This window comes from Nestor notabilis, unplaced genomic scaffold, assembly GCF_000696875.1.
Source record: "Nestor notabilis isolate BGI_N333 unplaced genomic scaffold, ASM69687v1 scaffold24693, whole genome shotgun sequence".
Taxonomy (NCBI): domain Eukaryota; kingdom Metazoa; phylum Chordata; class Aves; order Psittaciformes; family Psittacidae; genus Nestor; species Nestor notabilis.
The window spans coordinates 566-21,052 of NW_009923673.1; the positions used below are offsets into that span (position 1 = coordinate 566).

Here is a 20,487-nt window from a genome sequence, read left to right on the forward strand (position 1 = left end):
TGTGTCCCTACACATTTTGGGAGGCCACATGGAAAAGTTGCCTGAATGGACTAGTCATGGCAAAGACTTTGAACTCAGAACCTGTAAACTGAAATGGTCACCCACAGATTGGTAAGATCCGGGGTGACACCACCCCTCCTCTCCACCAGGATGGTATCAGGAGTGACACTCTCCCCTGCTCCTTGTCACTGACATGTAAATAGACTGGGAATACAGGCAGCCTTGATGCTGTTTGAGAAGGGAGTATACCAGTAGTGGTGGTGGGACTGGACCTTGATGCATACTGGTGCTATGTAGTCTTTACAGGTTTGTGGCAGTTGTTGAGGATTTCAGCATGACTGAATGTGCTCTCAGACATGCATCCTGCTGGAAAACGCTCTGCCAGTGGTTCTGGGTTCCTGCCCCTGGCTGGTACTGCGTGACTCAGGACTGCCTGCATCCTGGCACTGTGAACAGAGGTTTGATTTACAGCCCTGGTTCCCAGAGTCTCACTTTGGCACAGCAGGAAATACCAGTTTCTGGGGAGAGAATGTGTACTGGTGGAGTGACTGTGAGATGAAGCCGTCCTGGTTGCAAATTCTGAGGAGCAGCATTAGTCATGACACGGTCATGTCACGCCAGCATTTTTCTTCAAGGCACATTGACTGCGGTCGAGTGGAGGTGGCTGTGGTGTGGGTACAGTGTGCAGAATCACCCAGTCCCACCAATTCTGACTGGAGGCACCAGGGTAGGGGTCTGCAGCCTAAGACTGCTCCCAGCAGGTGCAACACTGCAGCTGCAGCAAATTGTTTGGGGCCATGTCCAGGTGATTTCCTGTGAATGGACATCTCCTTTAGTGGACCACATTAGTGACCCTGCACAGGATTTTATCCAGTTTGTTGTTGTCTCCCTTGTACTGGGGAGCACAATAAATTGCACAGTGTGTCCAGGTGCCAGATGTGGCCTCCCCTGAGGGGAATAATACCTTCCCTTGACCTGCTGGATGCTCTCACACTGGGCTAGTTGGCCTTCATTGCTGTGACTCCAGGACAGCTTGGTGTGCATGAGTCTGCAGATGCCTCTCACCTGTGAAGCCTTGCATGGAGAGCGGCCCCCTCCAGCCCATCTCAGCCTGCCCCACTCTTGGGCCTGGACTGTCTTGGGGCAGGACTTCTGCTGAAGTCCTTCTGAAGATACCACTCAACACTTGGCCTGCTGGTTGTGGGAAGTGCAATGGTAGATATAGCCATCAGCTGCTCCTTTCTTCATAAAAGCTATTAATCATGTTGGCTGAATTTTGCATAAAATGAAACACCTCAGTTCTTTTTCTTTTGCCTCTCAATATCAAATCTCCAAACAAGCCCAACTGAGCATGCAGTTTCACATACAAGTGGGACGCCACTGTGATTTTTTGTCTTCGTACATCTTGCTCCAGCTTGCAGAAGCATTGGCCATCCATTTAGTAGTAAGAAGAGAGATATGGTACCTAACTCCACAATTAATCAAACTGTTGTATTTCTCTTTGGCATGAAATAAAATTGGATTTGAATGCACAGTGGGGCTAATGCTACTTTGTGCAGCTTTTTTTGAAGATTATAAAATTGAGGCAAAAAGCAGATCTTACTGTAATTAGAAGATATAAGAGTTAGTTGTAGGGAGGTGTGGATTCATATTTGCTCTGAAATACTTTAAACGACTTTAAATTACCTTCAACTGAAGGAACTGAACTTCACTACGAACCCTTTGTGTGCTGAAGTGTTTTCTTCATCCATTTGAATTGCAACACAGAAGTTGCAGGCCTATTTCTCCCAGAGATTCAAGAGTCCTTTGTGTTCATTTCGTTGATATATGAAGTCATTTGGGGTTTTGAAGAGTTATACAATAATTTACTTGATGTGCTAGAGGCACAAACCACTTATTCTCATTTATCCACCCTTTGAGAAAAGATTTGGAAAGAAGTCACCCGTCATTGAAATTTCAAGTCAAAAGCAACTAGGGGAGAACTGGGAGATAAACCATCACCAGATGGGGGAGGGTTGTGTGTGGAGGGCATGCTCTACATAATGCGCCATTAAAACTTCATGAAGAGGTGTCCCAGAAAAAATGTTACAAAGCACTAGGCTTAATATTAAATTCTTAGTTTTAGCAGTCTGGTCATTTTCAGGATGCTTAACCTTAACCACAGCATTCACATGTTTAATGTTCTGGGAGAAGAGGAATTGTCTGACTTTTTTTTTCCCCTCCCCCCCCACAGTAATTAATGAAAGTCAAAAGCAGCAACTGGAATCTGTGAGCTACTCCTCCCGCTACGCTCTGGGACTTTTTTATGAAGCCGGTACACGGATTGATGTCCCCTGGGCTGCACAGTACATCACCGATAATCCCTGCATACGCTTCATCTCCATTGATAATAAGAAACGCAATATAGGTCAGTGCTCCCATTATTTCCCTTAAACACAGTGACAATAGAGGGTGTAGATCATGAAAAATGCTGTTTAATTGAGTATTGCTATTCTGAACAGAGCAATTATTTAACTCCAAGCTGCAGTGGATAGCATTTCATGTCACATTTGGCCTATAATAAAATACACAATGAAAGTGGGAAGGTCCTCAGAAAATCACCACCCAGCACATGGTTTACGTTACTGCATTTATGAAACCAGTGTCGGGGGATTTGAGACATCAAAATATTGCTATTCCCAGAAAGAGCTGGAGTTCCTTTGTTTAAACATTGATTCATACACATGCCAATTTATCTCCCATCATCCATTACTTTACAGCTCCTGTCTGTTCTTTCCACAAAGCATGCTTACAAGTAGTAATGAATTATATAATTGAGGCTATTCAGTCTAATTTAGAGTTAGCCAGTGTGCTTTTATAATCACTGAGAACCCTTGAAATGGTTGCACGTAGCGTAGCTTCTCAGTAAAGCTTGGACACCAGCCCACACGGCAGGCACTTCTCATCTGTTTCTGGAAGGTGGCAGTTGAGAAAGTATGTTTTATTTATTAAAAGTATTTCATATACCATCAGTGTGTTGGCACAAAATAGCTCAAGAAAAAACGCTAGCATTTGAGTTTAATCAAGTTCATTAGGAGCTGAAAGCACTTCCCAGTTCCGTTACTTGCTCACATTGTAATGATGACCAGATTTAACCACATCTGTGAAGTAGGGGTGAAAGCCTACCCACCTTTGTGGTGCCCTGCAAAGCACTGTGACTCACTGTCACAGAATAAGGAAGAATTTTCATAATCAACTGCTGCTAGATATATAATTATTAAGTATGCTAAAGCATGTTTGGGTTTAGACTTCTGTTTGTAGTCTTCCTTGTTCAGTTGGGATTCACTTGGTTTTCTGGCTGCAGTCTGCAGACATCAGTGATGTTTGCACCTTCTGGGCAGGGCATGAAAACCTTGCCCGTCACCCTTATATCTGTACACTGTCACCATGCCAGAAAACAGGTATAACATTGAGCATGCCTTCCCTTTTTTCACCATAAACATGCAATTTAATGTAATAAGCTATCATAAGAACATGTCACAGTATAACAGCAGTTCTGGTGGCCAGGACCTCTGAAGATCTCTGCTGCAGCTCCCATCCACAGCAGCCTGTGCTAGCACAAGGCCGGGGCAGCTGTTCTTTACTCTATCTGAGTTTAAAAAAGACAAAACAGAATGGAGATCCCCCACACTGCTGGTGAACTGTCCCAGGATTGCAACTCCACTGGGGGAAGAAGTGCTGCTTCATCTGCAATCTGAACTTCCCAAGATTCAGCCTGTGGATATTGCCCTCTGATCCATTGCCTGCCTCTACCACTTAAAGAGTCACAGTCATTCAGGTTGGAAGGGACTACGAGAGGTTGTCTGGTCCTATCCCCATGCAAAGTCTGAGTTTATAGCCAGCTGCAAAATTCTGTCATGTTGTTCAAGGCCTTGATGTGATGTTATTTGCCACCTTTCCACTGCTGGCTTATATTCCATAGTTGATCCACCATAACCAGCAGGATCTTTTCAGAAAGGTCTGTTGCTTAACCCAACTGATGCATGGGGTTGTCCTGTATCAGACACAGGACCTTGCACTCCTCCTTGTTGTGGTGATAGTAAAGTTCAAGTCAGCTCTTCCAAATACACCCTTCCTTGCACCAAAGCCAGCTGGGTAGCAATAGTTCTTGAAGTCCCTCCAGAAACAGCAGTTTATGCTGGGAGCAAAGGAGTTCGAGAGATGAATCAAGTCACCACTGTGGAAGCCCAATTTTATTATTTTCCCTAAGAATTTAGCCTGTTGGTCTGAAAAGAGGGAAAAATTTTTAAAACAAAGGAAGAGCTGAACTGGGCAAAACCCTGATATGCTTCCTCTAGAAGGGACCAATAGTGAATATGTAAAAAGCCTAAGAAAAGCCAAATACAGAGTGATTTTATTTTTTCTCTGGCATTGTTTCCTTGTTACTGACAGTGTGCAGCTGGAGATTTTGTTGCATCTAAGATTATATTGCCATCGTTGTCTTTGATGGTAAGTACTTGATAGTTGCTAGCACCTACTGGTATTGTCCATCCCAGCTTGCCTGATTCTAGCTGTGCCGAAGAAGATAGCCCAAGGGAGAAATTCACCTGTCCTTTCCTCACCTGCTTGCATATGTTGTCTCAAAGTGCCAGCAACAAATATGGAATTATAATGGAATTATCGAATAGCTAATATGGTGTCTTTTCTGTCTCCAAATGCAATTTAACCAAATAGAAAGCATATTATTTGGGCCATATTGTTAATATATAGAAACAACCAGAACACAAGTGTTGACACATACCTTTCTCACTGAAATTTCTCTCATATTGTGGAAGGATCTGTTTATATGAGCAAAATTTTCCAAGATGAACAAATTGTATGCTTTCATAGGGCTGGAACAAGCTGGGGGCCAGCAACTGAAGATGATTCCTTTCTGGTAGGGCTCTCCTTGTGACATATAAACAGTCAACCAGCTGCCTTGACTGTGTTGTCTCTCCTGATGAACTTGCATTTTTCAGATTTGCACTTTGTTCCAGGAAAAGTAGTACTCAGGAGAGAGCAGTACGTGTTAGCTGGAGCAGTATTTCTGGCTGTGAGCACTTGAGCGGAGCACAGGAGGGTTGGAAAGCATGCCTGTATTGTGTTCAGTAATGCTGACATAAAGAAGTATAAAAATCAAAAGTGGTCACCAAGTGATTCACTTTTCTTCAAACACATGCACAGCTCTGCTGATAATAGAGATACGTACATACATGCTTCAAGACATCATGGGCAAGAGGGGATGAGTGTGAAATTTATTTACACATACGGAGTACTGCAGCCAAAATACTTGAATATAAAGTTCCTTTATGCTTGTTTTAGCACATTATGCAAGTATTTTGCATTTGTATTTTTCTTTCCATGCTCCTGAGCTCCAGAACATTTCAGTGAGATATACAGCAACACCTTGCTGTCCTTTGTTCACCTTTTTTTTTGGGGGGGTCCCATTGCTGATGTTTTAACACCATGCTCCACTCACTCATCATTCATCCCATTCTTCCATTCTTCAGCCTTGACTGTGATTCATCTGAAGAAGATGGTGGCAACAATGAAAATGTAAACATTCACAGAGAGAAAGCAGAAATGCTCAGGCTAAGATTTATGTTGATCTCCTGGGTGAAGCAGCTGAGATCTTTCAGGGTAGTCACCCTTCCCAAAAAGCCATCACCTTCTCCAGCTGATGCCTGAATGATCCCACTTCTACCATTCTTCCCCTCTATGCCGTATACACTGTCCCTGTATATTCAGTTGTGTGTTATTTCTCAAGCACCTACGTGCATGCATCCCTCCATTGCAATAGTCTTAAGAAGGAAAATTGCTTTGCTGCCCATCAGATGTGGCTGCAATGCTTATCACATGTACATCCTCAACAGATAGAGGAGCGTGGCTGCAGTTCTCTAAGCACAAGTAAAAGTGACTAATGGATCAGACACAAACAGAGATTTGATTTTTCTGGTGTTTCTACACCTACTTTGATGTATCCACAATTAAGGAGATCTATTTAACCCTTGTTACCACCTCAAATACTAACATTATAGTAAACAGCATTGAACTATAGAAATTCAAAGGAAATAGCTCTAGCTTTCTGCTAAGGGACTCTTCAATAAACACATAGTTATCCAAAAAAATGCCTACATCTATATGGCATCTACCTAAAAGCAAGTAGTCTAGCCCTCAAAGGATAAAAGAGAAAGTCTAGCCCTCACTATGAAAGTCCCAACTGTCCTTTTCTTTTGTATGAGACGTAGCAGTCCCTGCTTTGACTTATTTAGTAAAGCAGAGATATAAAACTCTCTATTACACAGGTTTCACATTTTATCAGTGAAATACCTGAAACAGCATTGTTGATATAATTATACAATTTTTGTCTGTTAGCAGAGCTAGTGAGTTGCAGTCTGTAATTCTCTGGAAATCTCAGCCTTTGCTTGCTCTTAGAGGTGCACACTTCCCTCAGGACCACTGGCACCTCACTGTGTTGTGATGAGCTGCAGACCTCTGAATCGCTGCTTGTTGCATGGCAGTTGCAAACTCATAAAGCCTCTTCTGGCTAGGGGGTACGGCAGTGTCCCCTCTCTTTTTGTTTTCCCCTTAATTCCTCTATGCAGACTGCTCAAGGGTTGCTGGTTCTTCAGACATTTATTGTGTAATGGTATTCTTTAAATCCTAAGTTTGCATTCAATGTGACTCTCGTCAGCATGTCCCATGAACTTCTGTAATGGAGAAAAGCCAAGTGAGCATGCCATCTTTCTGGTAGTCCAGGTGTGTGAAACAGAGCAAAATGACTTCTCAAAGTTCTGTCTTTGTTTACGCTGTTAGAGAGGAATACAGTCTTCTGTGATGGACTAACCTGCGCTGTGATGGGGAGGAGGTAGCGAGCCTGACCCAGGCACAGCTTAGTCTGCTGAGTGAGGAAAGCACCCAGGGAAGTCCGTGACAGCTCTTCTCTGCAGCACAACATACTACCATTAGTTGGCTTCATTGTGACACAGCCTAGTTTCTTACTGATAACTGTGCCTGACATCTGCTTTCTTCACAATTTATGTGGAAGAATCAATAATAAAGCTGTTGTTTCTGTTTTCTGTACTGCTGTTACCAATGTAATCTGGAGCATGTTGAGCCTCTGAAAAGGAAGGCTTTTTGCATCAGCTGAGGATCTCAGCTGCTGTTCATAAAAGTGCGTGTCTCTCTGCAGAGGTAATGTGCTTGAGCATTACATAAGAAAGAGCCTACAAGAAGTGTATGTTGAATTCCCTGTGCAGTATGAATGAATATTAAATATTTGTGTGTTTGGCTGCCTTAAACACCCCATAAATATTTATAGCTGGTCATTGGGACAGTGGGAATTCTTCAGTATAAAATATTTCAAGCCTTATCTATGTAATACCTCAGTCTTTGCATGTCTTTACATTTTGGAGGACTAAAGATAGATGACAGATAAAAATGGAATCTTTTGCTTCAGGATTGCAAGGTTATATAAGTTAAAGGGAGGACTCGTCTTACAGGTTTTCAGGATCCGTGTAATTCTTGAGTATCCTTTTTAATTTTAAAACACAGATGCCTTTATTTTCTCAGTATTGACATGAGAACTTCTAGGAAGATGAAAGGGTTAGAGAGTTATTTAGGTTTTCACCTCATTACATGGCCAATTTCTTTGTAATCCCCTTCCTGCCCTGCCTGCCTTTTGGAAAACTAGTAAGAAACTGTCTGTAAGGCTAATGAAATACTGAATTTCTGAATATAAAAAAGTTAGTGCTGTTCTTTACATGGACTCTTCCAAAATGTGCTTTGCAAGGCAGAGCAGATTTTATTCCAGGGAGAATACAGGACCTTATGAACCACAAGAATTTCTGAGGATAACTTGGAAAGCTTGCTAACTGTTTTGCTAAATAGCAGCATGGCATTTTGATAGCAAACCTTCATCTCTCTTGCTTGTTTGCTAGGTGTGGTAAAGTTAATCACTGTTCTTTTTTTAATTTTATATATAGTTTTATAAGGCCTGCATGCATGTGTTTTGGCAGCCTGCTGACCCTTCCTAGGGAGTAGGAATACAGTTCCAGCATCTCTGCTGTCCTCCGTGTTAACTCAGCAGTATTTCCTTTACAGCCTAGCTTCGAGGATTTGTTTGGCATGGCAGTGATGAAGTCCTTCCCCTTCTCCTCATGCTACCCAGGACCAGAATGGGTTTTGGATAGCAAAACACATCTCCCCCGTAAGATTAAAAAATTCTGAGGGGCAGGAAGCAAAACCATGTCTTGGTTTTTTTATCAGTATCTGTTCTGACTTCAGGTTTTCATAGAACCATAGAATAGTTTGGGTTGGAAGGGACCTTCAAATGTCATCTAGTCCAACCTCCCTGACCTTGGCATAAATTCACGAGTATCTTTTACATTTTGCAAGGGGGAAGATTTTTGTAGACAGAAGTTACGTTTTGTTTTACTGAGGTGTTTATGCTTTGGTGATCTCTCCTTCCCCTTCCTTCCCTGAGTGTGATAGTAAGGAGGACATGGCCAGCACAGGAGCTGACAATTAAACTTAATATCATCTGAGAACTTCCCAGGACAAAAGGAGGTACTCATGGGAGGACTTGGCACTAGGGGCTCTTCATATTGTCACTGTCCTGCAGTACAGAGTGTATGGAGGAATTCGCCCACAAGTCTTTTTATCCCACTATAATAGTGACAGCTGCACTTCTAGCCCAAGCAGCTCTGCTGAGCAGCTTCACCCAGGACACCATGCTCTTCTATCCTACCATTCCACAATAAATGTGTTACTCAGAGCTAGGAGCCACCTTTCTGACGTCAGATGCTCTTGAGCCACAAGCCGCTATGCTGGGGAAGTGGCCCTGGGCTTTGTTCTCTATGCTTTTCCCCAGGACATCTTTTGTTAGCCCCATCCTTTTCCTGAAAGATAATATTCCTAACAGGCTTAATCCTGCATAAATTCTTACTGTCAGCAGTCTGTCCTGTTTCTTTACACACCCTGTGTGATTCTTCCAGCTGGGATTTAACAATGAGTGTTCAACAGTCCTAACAGTCCCAACAGTCCCAAAACGTTAAGAAGCTGAGGGCCACCTTCTGCTCACAGTCCAAACATCTTTCCCCTCATTCCCAGGTTGTAGGTTAAAATCCAGTTTCCCCAGAGAGTTCAACATGAGGAGACTTCGCTAGTGTTTAATTCACAGTTGTAAGCAGCTGAAGTGCAGTGTATGGTGAGCAATAATTGCTTTCATGCTTTCTGTCCTTGACACCCCTTCCAGATAGCTCATGTGTCTTCTACCTGTGACAGCTTCTACTTCACACTACTCAATGTTGGAGATCTTCCTCCTCTGTTTTCATGGGTTTATACAAACCTACCAGGCTCCAGTTGGAGGCAGCAGGGCTGGGGCTTCTGGCTTGATTCCCAGCAGAGCAAACATCACAGCTGCATCAGGTGTCCAGGTGAATCAGGGCAGACCCCAAGGATGGAGACCCCCACCATTCAAGACCCCATCCTAGGGATGCCCCACTCACATGGGAAAAGGCTGTATCATTATGTCCAGTTGGGATTTTCTCTCGTTGCAGTTGTGCCTATTGGCTCTTGTCCTGTTGCTTTGCACTTCTAGGAAAAGTCTGGCTGTGTCATCTCTGTCACCTTCCCTTTAGGATGTGGAAGATGCAGTTAGAACCTCACTTCTCAATTCCCCACTTACTTAATTCTGCATTTGTTTTATCTCCTGTATTTTCAATTCATCCGTTTTCCTTTTCCATGGATGTGGTTTCAGACTCGCTAAGAGGGGAAGACACTGCTGATCAAACTGACAGTGCCATTGGACTTTGGTCTAAAGTGCTTCAGCATCTCCCATAAGGTCTTTGTGGACTAGACTTGTCTGCGGGGGACTGGCAGAACTTAATACTTTGACTTTGAGACAAAAAAAAGGGGATTTGTTCATCTCTACTACTTTGCTTAGTCTTGCAGGCTGCTCAGAATGGTTGCATATAGATAGTGGTGGTGGCCAAGACTCCATCCCAAGACACCATCCCACAGATGGTGGCTGTGTTAAATCTGGGGCCCACATCAGAGCCTGGCTCCACCACTCTTCCCATCCCCATGAACAAGATACTCCACAGTCTGCAGGGTCTGCACAGCCCCAGCCACTGCTGCTGTGCCTGGCAGGGATGTAGCAGCTGCTGTGACACCTTCCTTGTCACAGGGATGCTGGGCTGGATCAGCCAGAAATCATGCAGTTCTTTTCTGTTTACATGGAAGCAAAACAAATCTTGAAAGGTACGTGTTTATCCTCACATTTGTCACTTTGCATCTACTGTCCTGTGTTGGTCCTGTGCAATGCAGCAGAGCAAAAAAAATTAACAGTAGAATGAGGAAAACTTAATGCATGAGTGAAGAAAACCTGTAGTTATAGTATTGCGTATTCCCTGTGCCATGGAGGAGAGTCTGAAACTATGTCTGCCAAACTGCTGTTGCTGCACTGAATGATAACCAGCACTTCCCTTCCTGGCTGCAGCCTCAACAGGGTCTCTGCACAAAAACCCACTTTCTTCCTAGTGCAAATTAAGAGAGGCAGACCAGAAGGGGCAGGGGTAGGCACCAGATCCTGCAGCAGCATTGCCACTGTGGTGATGCAGCTCACTAAGAAAGGAGAGCCAGGCACAAGCCCATTGCTTGTAGTTTTCCAGTGGGGTCCCTCAGCAACTGTGGATGCTGAGGATGCTGCCAACGCTGGCAAGGGTGGCTCCCTGCTCATTAAGCAAGTAGGTATAAGCTACAGCCAACTCTGCCATCTCATTTGAGGTGTGATCTACCTGGTGTCTTATGCCGTCCACCGCATCAACTGATCAGATTAATTGCCATGCAGCTGGTATGAGAACTGGGAGCAGATGAAAGCTTTTATTCTGCTTCTATTCACCCTTAGATCATTACCCCTCACATTGCAAAGTGTTCTTGGGCTTGCCACATCTCCCGTGCTACTTTGTCATCTGCTAGCATGGCTGTATGTGGCTTGCAGTCTTGCCACAGATAAAAGAAATCAAAATCTCATGAGAAACTCTGCCAGAAGCTATCATTTTTAAGGTAGCTGTTGCAGCCTGATATAAATGCATTGGGAGGAAAATGATGTTTTTTCTTCTGCAACGGCTGAAGAGTTGTTCATACCCGGTGCATCAAGGGTGAGATATGCCCATTGTTTTCAGGGAAAAATCTATTTTCAACTTCCCTCTAAACCAGTGTTTTTGCAGGAGAAAGAAAAGGGCTTGAGGCTAAACTTGATCCTCATGGGCTGCATATTTCAGTACTGGAAGGCTGTGACTTAGTGGCCTCTGGAAGCTCTCCAAGCTATCAGTAGCTCAAAGGAGGAATTAAAAACTCAACGAACTGCCTGTTCTCCTGAAACTTGTTTTGTACATGCTGTGGAAGAGATGAGAGATTTGAAAGAAGGTGGCCCTGTCCAAGAACCATTGGCTATAACAAGTCACAGCAAGCAAGGAGTATTTATTTTATTAAAAAGTTAGATATCTTTTAATGAACCTTTTTGCCAAGTTCATGTGGAAGAATTTGCCAAAATACCATGCACGCTGTAATAAATCACAAGGTACCTAATAAGCTTCCCTACTTGGTTTGCTGTTCCTGAATCTGTATGAAGGAATGTCAGAATACCTGTTTTCTCCCCCAAAATGGGAAGGAAAGACTGAGTATCGCTTCTGGTGTTTTTCCAGACAACTGGAAAAGCTGCGTGAACAGAGATATGTCCTGTGCTGGCCTGTGAAACCAGTCTTTGGGGTGGTAGGAGGAATCTCAGGAAGATGAGGCTGAGGCTGGATGTTAGGCAATCAGTTCATCAGAGCTCAGGGAAGAAGATTGCTCCTTTGGTTGGCTCTCTGCTTCTAGACAAGAGTGATCTTTGTTTCACAGTACTTAGTCTTAGTCCCCAGATCTGCCTTGCCCTCATCCCAAGTCCATTGTTGGGTGGATATCTTGGACCTGTCCATCCCTGACAGTTCAGGCTTACTTTCAAGCCCAAGACACAAAGAGCAAAATCAGCACCTCAGATTATAGGAAACAAACTCAGTTTCTGGAGACTTCAGGAAATTGCCCAGAAGAAGAGCTGAAGTACTTGCTGAAAGCAGAGCTTGCAAGCCCAACTCAGGGAGCGAAGTGAGTGATCTTCTGCTCTTAGGAGTGCTCTATGTAGTAAAGGAGAGCTCTAAGAAAAACCAGCACCATGGCTTGGTGCCTGCAGACGTGACCTGTAAGGATGCATTTCTGAACACAACCAGGAAACATCTTTCCACCCTTTTTGCCACATTTTGCCAGTTCTTGAGAGCGAGGGCTGACCCTTGGGCCCACCCAAGAAAGAGACTCATTAAGGGATCCTTCCTTAAGTTAAGGAAGTTAAAGCCATTGCTGTCATGCTTGCTTTGGGTGCTAGTACTTGGTACTGCTGCACCTCAGTAGTGTATTCCTAAGTATCAGCCCAGGACAGAAAGCTTATCACAGAAAGGTGTGTTGGTTGCCTTCAAAAAGCTGGAATTTGTTATCTTCTCAAAGAGAATCTCCAGCTGGAGATGCCGGAGCTGGGCATCACCAACAGAGAGGGAAAGATTTCAATCAAGGTTGGTACCTACCAGCCAGAACTGGTCAGAAAGTGTCCAACTGCCTCTTTCTTTGTGGCTCCTTTGGTCTTAAAATGCTCATTTGCTGAAACTAAAATATTTTTCTAGGAATGTGCTAATTTAAACACTCAGCTTCGAAAAGATGGGATTTCAGTTAAACTGAGTGAGAGGGAATCACTTAATTTACCAACCAGCTTGGTGAGTTTGAGCTCTCAGCTGAAATATGAGTAGAACCCAGGTTGTGTCCTTGCACCAGCAAATGCATCCTTCTCATTTGAAGTGAAACAACCCTAGCAGGAGTGGCTCACACAAGGATCTTCTTGCTTCTCATCATGCTTTGGCACAGGGAAATCACTGAGCCTGAAAATCCCCTATTCTAGGCAGTTTCTCTGGCCACTGGTTGTTGGCTGTCCAGACCAAGTCTGTAAAGTGACAAGCCAACATGCCAGCGGGGACCAAAGTCCCTTACTGTAGAGAACCTACAACCAGCTCCAGTCGTAACAAAGCTTGGCCATTTCCAGGTTTGCTGGGATGAACATCAGCACTTGAGGTGCTTTCAGTTCCTCCCCTGGCACTGCAGCCTGGTTGATTTTTAAGGGGCAAATTCTTCTTTTTTTTTTTAGTTTTGCTCACTTGCAAATATTTGCCTGAGGACAGAAGTTATATTGAAAGTTCATACTCTCCAAAATATGCATGTCGATGACTGCACATCAGTTTCCTGGAAGTTGCTAAAGCAGCAAAATTTAAGTTGTGTTCACTTGTACAGGACAAAAGGAAGTGCTGATTTCTCAATCTAACCTGCCCTGGCTTCTGTTCCACTTCTCCCCCTCCGTGAATGTAAAGTATTGGTTTTATGCTAGCCTTTCAACCATGTAAATACTGTTGCATGGCAAGTATTTACCCATCTTGCCACAAGTCTGGGTGAGCTCCAGCCTTTGGTAAAGGGTTTCCCCTTTACCATTGCCAGTGATAGCATGAGTACCAGATGCAACTGTAGCCCCTTGAGAAACCTCACCTTCAACCCAACTACACTGCAGATGGGTGGCAGCAACCACATGCCTCCAAGCGCACTGCTGTTGTAGGGGTAGCAATTCTTACTCTTTGTAAACCTGGATGGAAAGATGTCTACAAAGCAGTTTTACATGTTTTTTCTTCTTGTTCTCTTTTGCCAGTTTACCACAGTTACCATGTGGTTACCCTGTTTGTAGAGCCTGTTGAAATGTCTGGGAGGAAAAAGGGGAAGAGTTTGCTTCCATTGCGTTCCTCATGCTACTTACAGGGTGTGGGAATGCCTTGAGGTTCCTCTAGGAGATGTGTGGAACTAGGGTTATTGCAATGGGAAAACCATTACAAATTTCACAAAAAGCCTGTATTTCTTCACTGTGCTTCTCGTGAACAACTTGTGGTTTTTTCCAGCTGGAAGAACAGGGTGTTGCCTCAGATATTTTTGTTCTTATTGAGTCCTAGGCTAGAGGCACGATTATCAGCATGCAGGGAAGGCAAATATTAATGAGTAATCTTTCTAAAACATCTCTCTTCTTTATTTCAGAGTCTCCTGAAATTGCGCCCTCAGTTGTAGTTCACACAACTGTGACATTTGGAAGTGAATACCTGGATTCAGACCCTACACAGGTGCAGCAGTTAATTCTCAGTCACCTGGAGAGAATTTTGCCATCCCTACCTAAACCATCCAGCATCAAGTGTCAGAAATGGAGATACTCTCAGGTACTCTCAGGTGGGATCAGTCAGCTGGGAGGATGCTGCTGGGGCAATGCTGTAGTACAGGCTTTTGGTGCATCCCGAGAAACAGGGCATCATACAATTCAGTGGTTTTCATCCTCAGTGAGCAAGAGAAAAGGGGATAGTTGCTTGATATCCATAATACATTCTTCCACATAGCTGTGAGCAGCATCTAAGGCTGGCCAACAACATTTCTAGTCATGTTTTTACAGAATGGACCTGGATCAACAGTAAGTTATGCAGCACTCCTGGCAAATAGGGAAAGGAGCAGTGCACAGGAAGTAAATCCCACATACTGAAGGGGGATTTTAGCTGATATTTAAAAATATGACTCAATCTGTCTCTTCTGTATATGAAGGTATGTGGTATTATCAGCAAAATTCCCAGTTTACCACAGAGTAGCAGAAGTCCTTGCATTCAGATGTACTAATTGTTATTGTTTGATTTGGCCCAGTTCAATTTAATAGTATGTTATGCGAACAATATTTTAAAGTAAACTACCTAAAAGTAATAATAGCAAAATGTGTATATTTTACAGACTTCTTTTAGAAATCCAAGGAAATTGTTGGCAGTTTCCTAAAGTATTGGAGTGTATCTACATGTTTACCAAAGCCTCTTAAGTTAAATTACATTGGTGAAATTGAATGTGGAAGTTGATGCAAAATATTTACTTAAAGCAGTCCCCTAAAAATTTTTCCTCTTATGAAATCTGGAAAAGTTACTGGAGATGACTGTTGTGAAGTTTGCTCGTACCCTTTGATCTGCATCCAGTTTAGGAACCTGGTCTCATTAGCATGAAGTTTATTTTTCTGACTCATACAAAAATCATGTTATGTTTTATACTTTACTCTTTATCAGTTCACGGGGTTTTTTTCTAGTAACAGTATCTTTGTACAGTTATCACTCTTACACTATCCTTTTCTGATTGCGACTTCTGGTCTTTTCTTCTGCGCTATTACCTGCCTGCTTCAAACTACTTGTGAACATAAGTGTCTTTCCAATAGACACTCTGGAAATCAGCTCTGGAAAGGAAGTACTAAGTAACAAGTATTTTTAGACAGAACTAGTACACCTCAGATACTGCTGCTATCACAGAGCTCTGTCATGAAATTTGTCAAATTCAGCTACTTTGTTTATGTGTTCAATGAAATAACTTAATCTGTTTTTTCCTTGTACTACTTACACTTTTAGCATAGTGTCAAAAGTGACATAAAAGCATATGTATCATATATGGTCCATTCTGATTTATTTCACCATGAAAACATGAATAAAGGAGAAGACAAGAATGGCAGTTAATTTCTTGCTACTGAATAGAAAAATAGAAAAATTATTGCATTCTCAATTCATTCTACCAAACAACTGTGCTTTTTGAAGCCTGGCAAAATTATGGCCATACAGGATTTATTATAACCATGTACCTTTTGCTTCATCTTTTAGAGGTCGCTGGAACAGTGACTGTAGGAATGAACTCTTATTTTCCTCAGTTGTTTCAAAACTATTCTCTCCCTGTATCACTAGGTGTGTGTCCTGTTTCCCTTTTTAAAAATTACATTCAGACATCATACTGCTGGATGATACTTCATTATTTTCTCAAACCACAATTTACAGCTCTTCCCACTTTTTTCTCCTGCCTCTGTGCCTGCTCTTGACCATGCTGCTACTAACAAAAAACACCAACTTCAGCAGCTGCTTGTGCTTTATGGCTGTGTCACAGGAGGAATTATCACCAGCCTTTAGTTCAGTGGATCAATGTCAGTATGTCTTAGATTGCAAACAATCAGTGTAGGTCAGACCCGTTATCTCAATAAAGAGATCTCTAATGCCACCCTATAAAATAATCACTACCTAAATTAAATATTTGGGACAGAGCTCCCTCTTTCTCTTAAAGCTATATTTGCTTTCAGTTATAATAAGCTGTTGCCACAGAAGCAAAGGAAACTGATAAGATGGGTGCATCTTTCCCTTGACTCTTAGACAGGATTTATCCTACTTGTTAATTAAATCCGCCTTTAACATCCTTCATATGGCCAAACACAATCCTGGGATTAAAATGCAGACATTATAATTATGCATGGCAGATGAGGGATTAGGACTTCCAAACTTCTACTGACACTACTTAGCAGCACAGCTGCAATTCTGAATCCTCTGCTTTAATTACACTACGACACTATTAGCATTCAGAGCCAACAGCTTCCTAACCCATCATGTTCCTTTGACAGAGTCACTTTATTTGTATAAGGGATACTGGGAAAACACACAATCACAGAAATTTGACTTCTTCAGAGGGGATGTCAGAAGGGATCTCTTCAGGTCTGTAGTCCAAACTGTTGTTCAAAGCAGAACTACCACCAGCATTAGGTGATCTCAACCATGACTTTGTCTATCTGTCTGAGTCTGGAAGTCTTTGAGGATGGAGATCCAGCAGACTGAGCCATATAGCTGAGAGTAATTTGCAATTTAGGTTGGACAACACCTTCAGAAAAACTTAAAGAAGGGGTAGGATCATTTCGTTCCCCAGTCACTATATTTAGCATGAGGGCCTATATTTAGAGTGAGAGCACAAAATCTTCCACACAGGCAAAAAGATGCAGGCTGAGATGTGGAAATATACTGATCCTGTGGTCAGTGTGACAAACCAGAAGCTGCTCGGTACAGTCAGCATCGAATAGCCACTGGGTAGTCAAGAAGGAAGGACACTCAAAAAGCCTTTTTCTGCTAAACCTTTCTTCATTGTTTATGTTCAGTGACCTCAATCTGTAAGAAAAAATCGGGAATAAAGTACTGACCTAAAATTAGTGCTGACAAAGACAATCTCCAGCTGGATTTACCATACATGGCTAGACTCTTCTGTTAAGTTAAATAATGGAGAATGGGTTGCAACTGGCTACAAATTAATTTCAGATAATTACCTCCTTTAAAGAGATGCTAACATGCCAGTAACACAAAATGCAGCCAGTAACATAAATGTGGGTGTTTTGCAGCCAACCTGTACTTGGAAATGGCAGATAATGTAATGGTAGTGGCTAGCTTAGTGTACATTTGAATCAATGGAAAAATTCCTTGGACTGAACAGGATGCCTTGGACTTCAGGTCTTGTTCACTGAAGCTGGCAGTTGTATGACGGATACAGTAACGGTTTACTGCACAGGAATCCAAAACATGTCTTTGGACCAGAAGATGTGCTAGAATCTAAAACGTATCTTTGGATCAAAGGCAGAAAGTCAAGAAATGATTGAAAAAAAAAAATTGCACTCATCATGCTTTATTGTCTCTATGGTTTGATCACTATTGCTGGTCTACTGCTGTGCTCCTGCTCTTTCATTTTTTTTCTTTCTCTCTCTGGCTTTCTAGATATTTTTTCCTCTTTTTCGGTATTTCATCCTTATGGGTCTTGGTTGTTGGTTTTTTTCATTTTCTCGGACTTTCTTCTCACCTTCCTCCTCTGATCACTTCATCATCAAGATGTCCCGCATTTTATTATCTTTTTTATCCTTTCTGTCTGAGTTTGCCTTGCTCTCATGTTTACCTTTAGGCCAGTGCTGCTGTCTTATCTCCACTCTGAGGTTCACCAGTGCTGTTCTGGGATACGCTGGTTTAGTGCATTATGGATACTCAGGTTGGAAACAGGCTACAACAATGTGTGACACAGCCAAGCATGGTAAAATCACAGATGATGTGTACTTTTATTCTGCCATTTGACACACTTTGGTATTTGTCGTGAAATACAACATCAAAAGGTCATGTTCTCCTCATGAATTCCAGGTAGCTTCAGATTAATAGGTACTAGCCAAAGTAAAGTCCATTCCTTTTTAGAAATGTTACACAGAACTGCTCAAGAGCTGCCACTCCACAGATACGAATTTAATGGAGGGTGTAGTGCCAGGAAAATTATATTGAAAATGAATACAGTGCATATATTGAGAATTACATTAAATATTTATCAAAGCAACTTTATTCAGAACTTGTCCCATGCTACTTTCAGAGAAGGTGTTGGTTGTATCTCTAGCAGTGTCTAAAATTTGTTGTGCTACTCAGGTGAAAAAGGAGACCAGCATAGCAGAGCTGGAGACAGGGTGGATTGTTGCAAGGCTGTATGTATGCTTGCTCAGCAACATGAAGAATGGGCAGGTCATCATGACAGTTGTTACTCTGAAGTCCACCTCCCTTCCCATCCAGGAAGATCACCTAGTCAACCCAGTCATGTTGCAGGCTCTCTCGGAAACAGCAGGCTCCCTTTCTTTTGTTGAATAATTATGTATCTGAGGGGGTTTGCAAGCCCACCTTTGCTGATGTGAGATCATTTATCTTCATACCTTTTGGCTTAGAGATCTCCATGCCTCGTTTATCCAGGGTCAGGCAATTCCTTTCTGCTGAGATGGACAGAGAATGACACAGGGCAGGGCTGTAAAGTTTCTAAATTTCCACATATAGGAAAGCTTTATTTTAATTATTTAACTCAAGAAGACAAATATTTTGCTATGGTATGCTGATCATTAATGCTTGGACCTACAATCTGGGATGGGAGGAGTGCTTTGTTTGAAGGCATGTTTCTCAGGAATACAGACCTTTCTGGCATGAAATTCAGGTAAACAAAATACTTTATTTTCCATCTCCCTTTATATTTTTCTTTTTCAGGTTACAAAAGCTGTGCCCAATTCTCTGGGACAAATGATTCTTCATACTCAACCTCTCCTGGTTTGTGGGGGCGATGGATTTACTCGTTCCAACTTTGATGGCTGCATAGATTCTGCTATTAGTCTTGCAGAGACTGTGAAGTCTCATTTATAGCAACTACAAAGTCAGCTGCTAAACTTAGTCTAGATTTATGATGAATTTTACTATGTTGGATTGAATTCTAGTTTAGTGTTAACATCACTGGCCTCTACCTTGCAAAAATAAATAAAGGAAGATCTATTGGTGTGCTTTAATAATTATCAAGATGGAATTGAATTTAATTTTTAGTGGTTACTTACTTGAAGTAGAGCATTTTCTGACTCTAGTCAGAAGCACTGAGCTTCAGCAAATCTCCTGACACTTTTACAGCCTCTGAAAATTATGTCAAGGAGAGGAGCCTGACTTAAAACAGCACGTAACCCCGTGGAGCTGCAGCGTTTACTCCTCTAAGCATTTGGAGCCCTGGAAGTGACAGAAGGAACATGCACAATTGATCCCAGAGCTTTCATACATACCCGTGGTGATTTCTTCTGGTGCAGATCAGTCCTGCTCATGTGTTACTGTGTTGGCCATGTGGAATCAGTGATGGGGCATACCTTGCTATGCTTCTCAAGTTGCATGGCCTATGCAGGGTCTAATCATATCAGCACAAGGTCTAACCCTGTCTCCAGGCATGGACAACTTTTAAGTGAGGGGTAGTAGTTGTCTGCTGACCAGCTTTCTTTGCCCACAGTTTTCTGGAGACCTGGTTGCAGATTGCTGGAAGAGCTCATTTAAGAGCTCGATGGTGTTCTGGCAATGATGTGCCACTGAAATATGGTACCTGTCGTGGGTGCAGTCTCAGCAGTATCAGCCCAGCTGTGCTCATAAAAGCAAGAATGTTAAAGCATGCACGTTTCTGACAACGATAGGACTGTTATACCAAAGTCATCTTGGGAATAGACATTGACATCTGGGCTGTGACATGAGTTTAACACAGTAAAGCAGACTGGCCAGGAAAGTGGATGAACTTAAAATTCAGTATTTGCCAGTGCATCATAGCTCTCTGCTGGTCCAGGGTTCCCTGAACAAAGAACAGCCCTTTCCTCCTTCCACATGGTTCAGGAATAGGGGTAAGAGCAGCCAGTATGGAAGCTCTTTGCCTGGCAAATGCCAAGAGGAAGGAGGAGAAGAATTTGTCTAAGCATGGTCCATGGCAGTGCGTTAATAAAGAAAATTGGGCTGACATTTCAGGCAGTTACATCATGACCCTTATGAGTTTAAACTAATATGAAGTAAACAGCCAATCTGAAAGAAAGGTGAGTTCTAGATAGCTCTATACTTTGCTTTGGCAGAACAGGCATAGAAAGGGAGGGACAGATCCAGGGAAGGGTATAAATACATGTGTGAGTGAATGGACAAGGAATTTGATATGAAATACTAAAAAATATATAATATTTAGATTTATAAT

General features: G+C 42.5%; 1 protein-coding gene across 1 annotated transcript; it reads left to right on the plus strand.

Moving 5' to 3' along the window:
* The first annotated feature begins 609 nt into the window (after positions 1-609).
* On the plus strand, positions 610-19,294 carry RNLS (renalase, FAD-dependent amine oxidase). The gene is made up of 4 exons (XM_010012273.1): positions 610-727; positions 2,234-2,407; positions 14,173-14,348; positions 18,999-19,294. Exons 1-4 carry the CDS (start codon positions 610-612, stop codon positions 19,149-19,151), a joined length of 621 nt encoding a protein of 206 aa, XP_010010575.1. The 3' UTR covers positions 19,152-19,294.
* Positions 19,295-20,487: the final 1,193 nt, after the last annotated feature.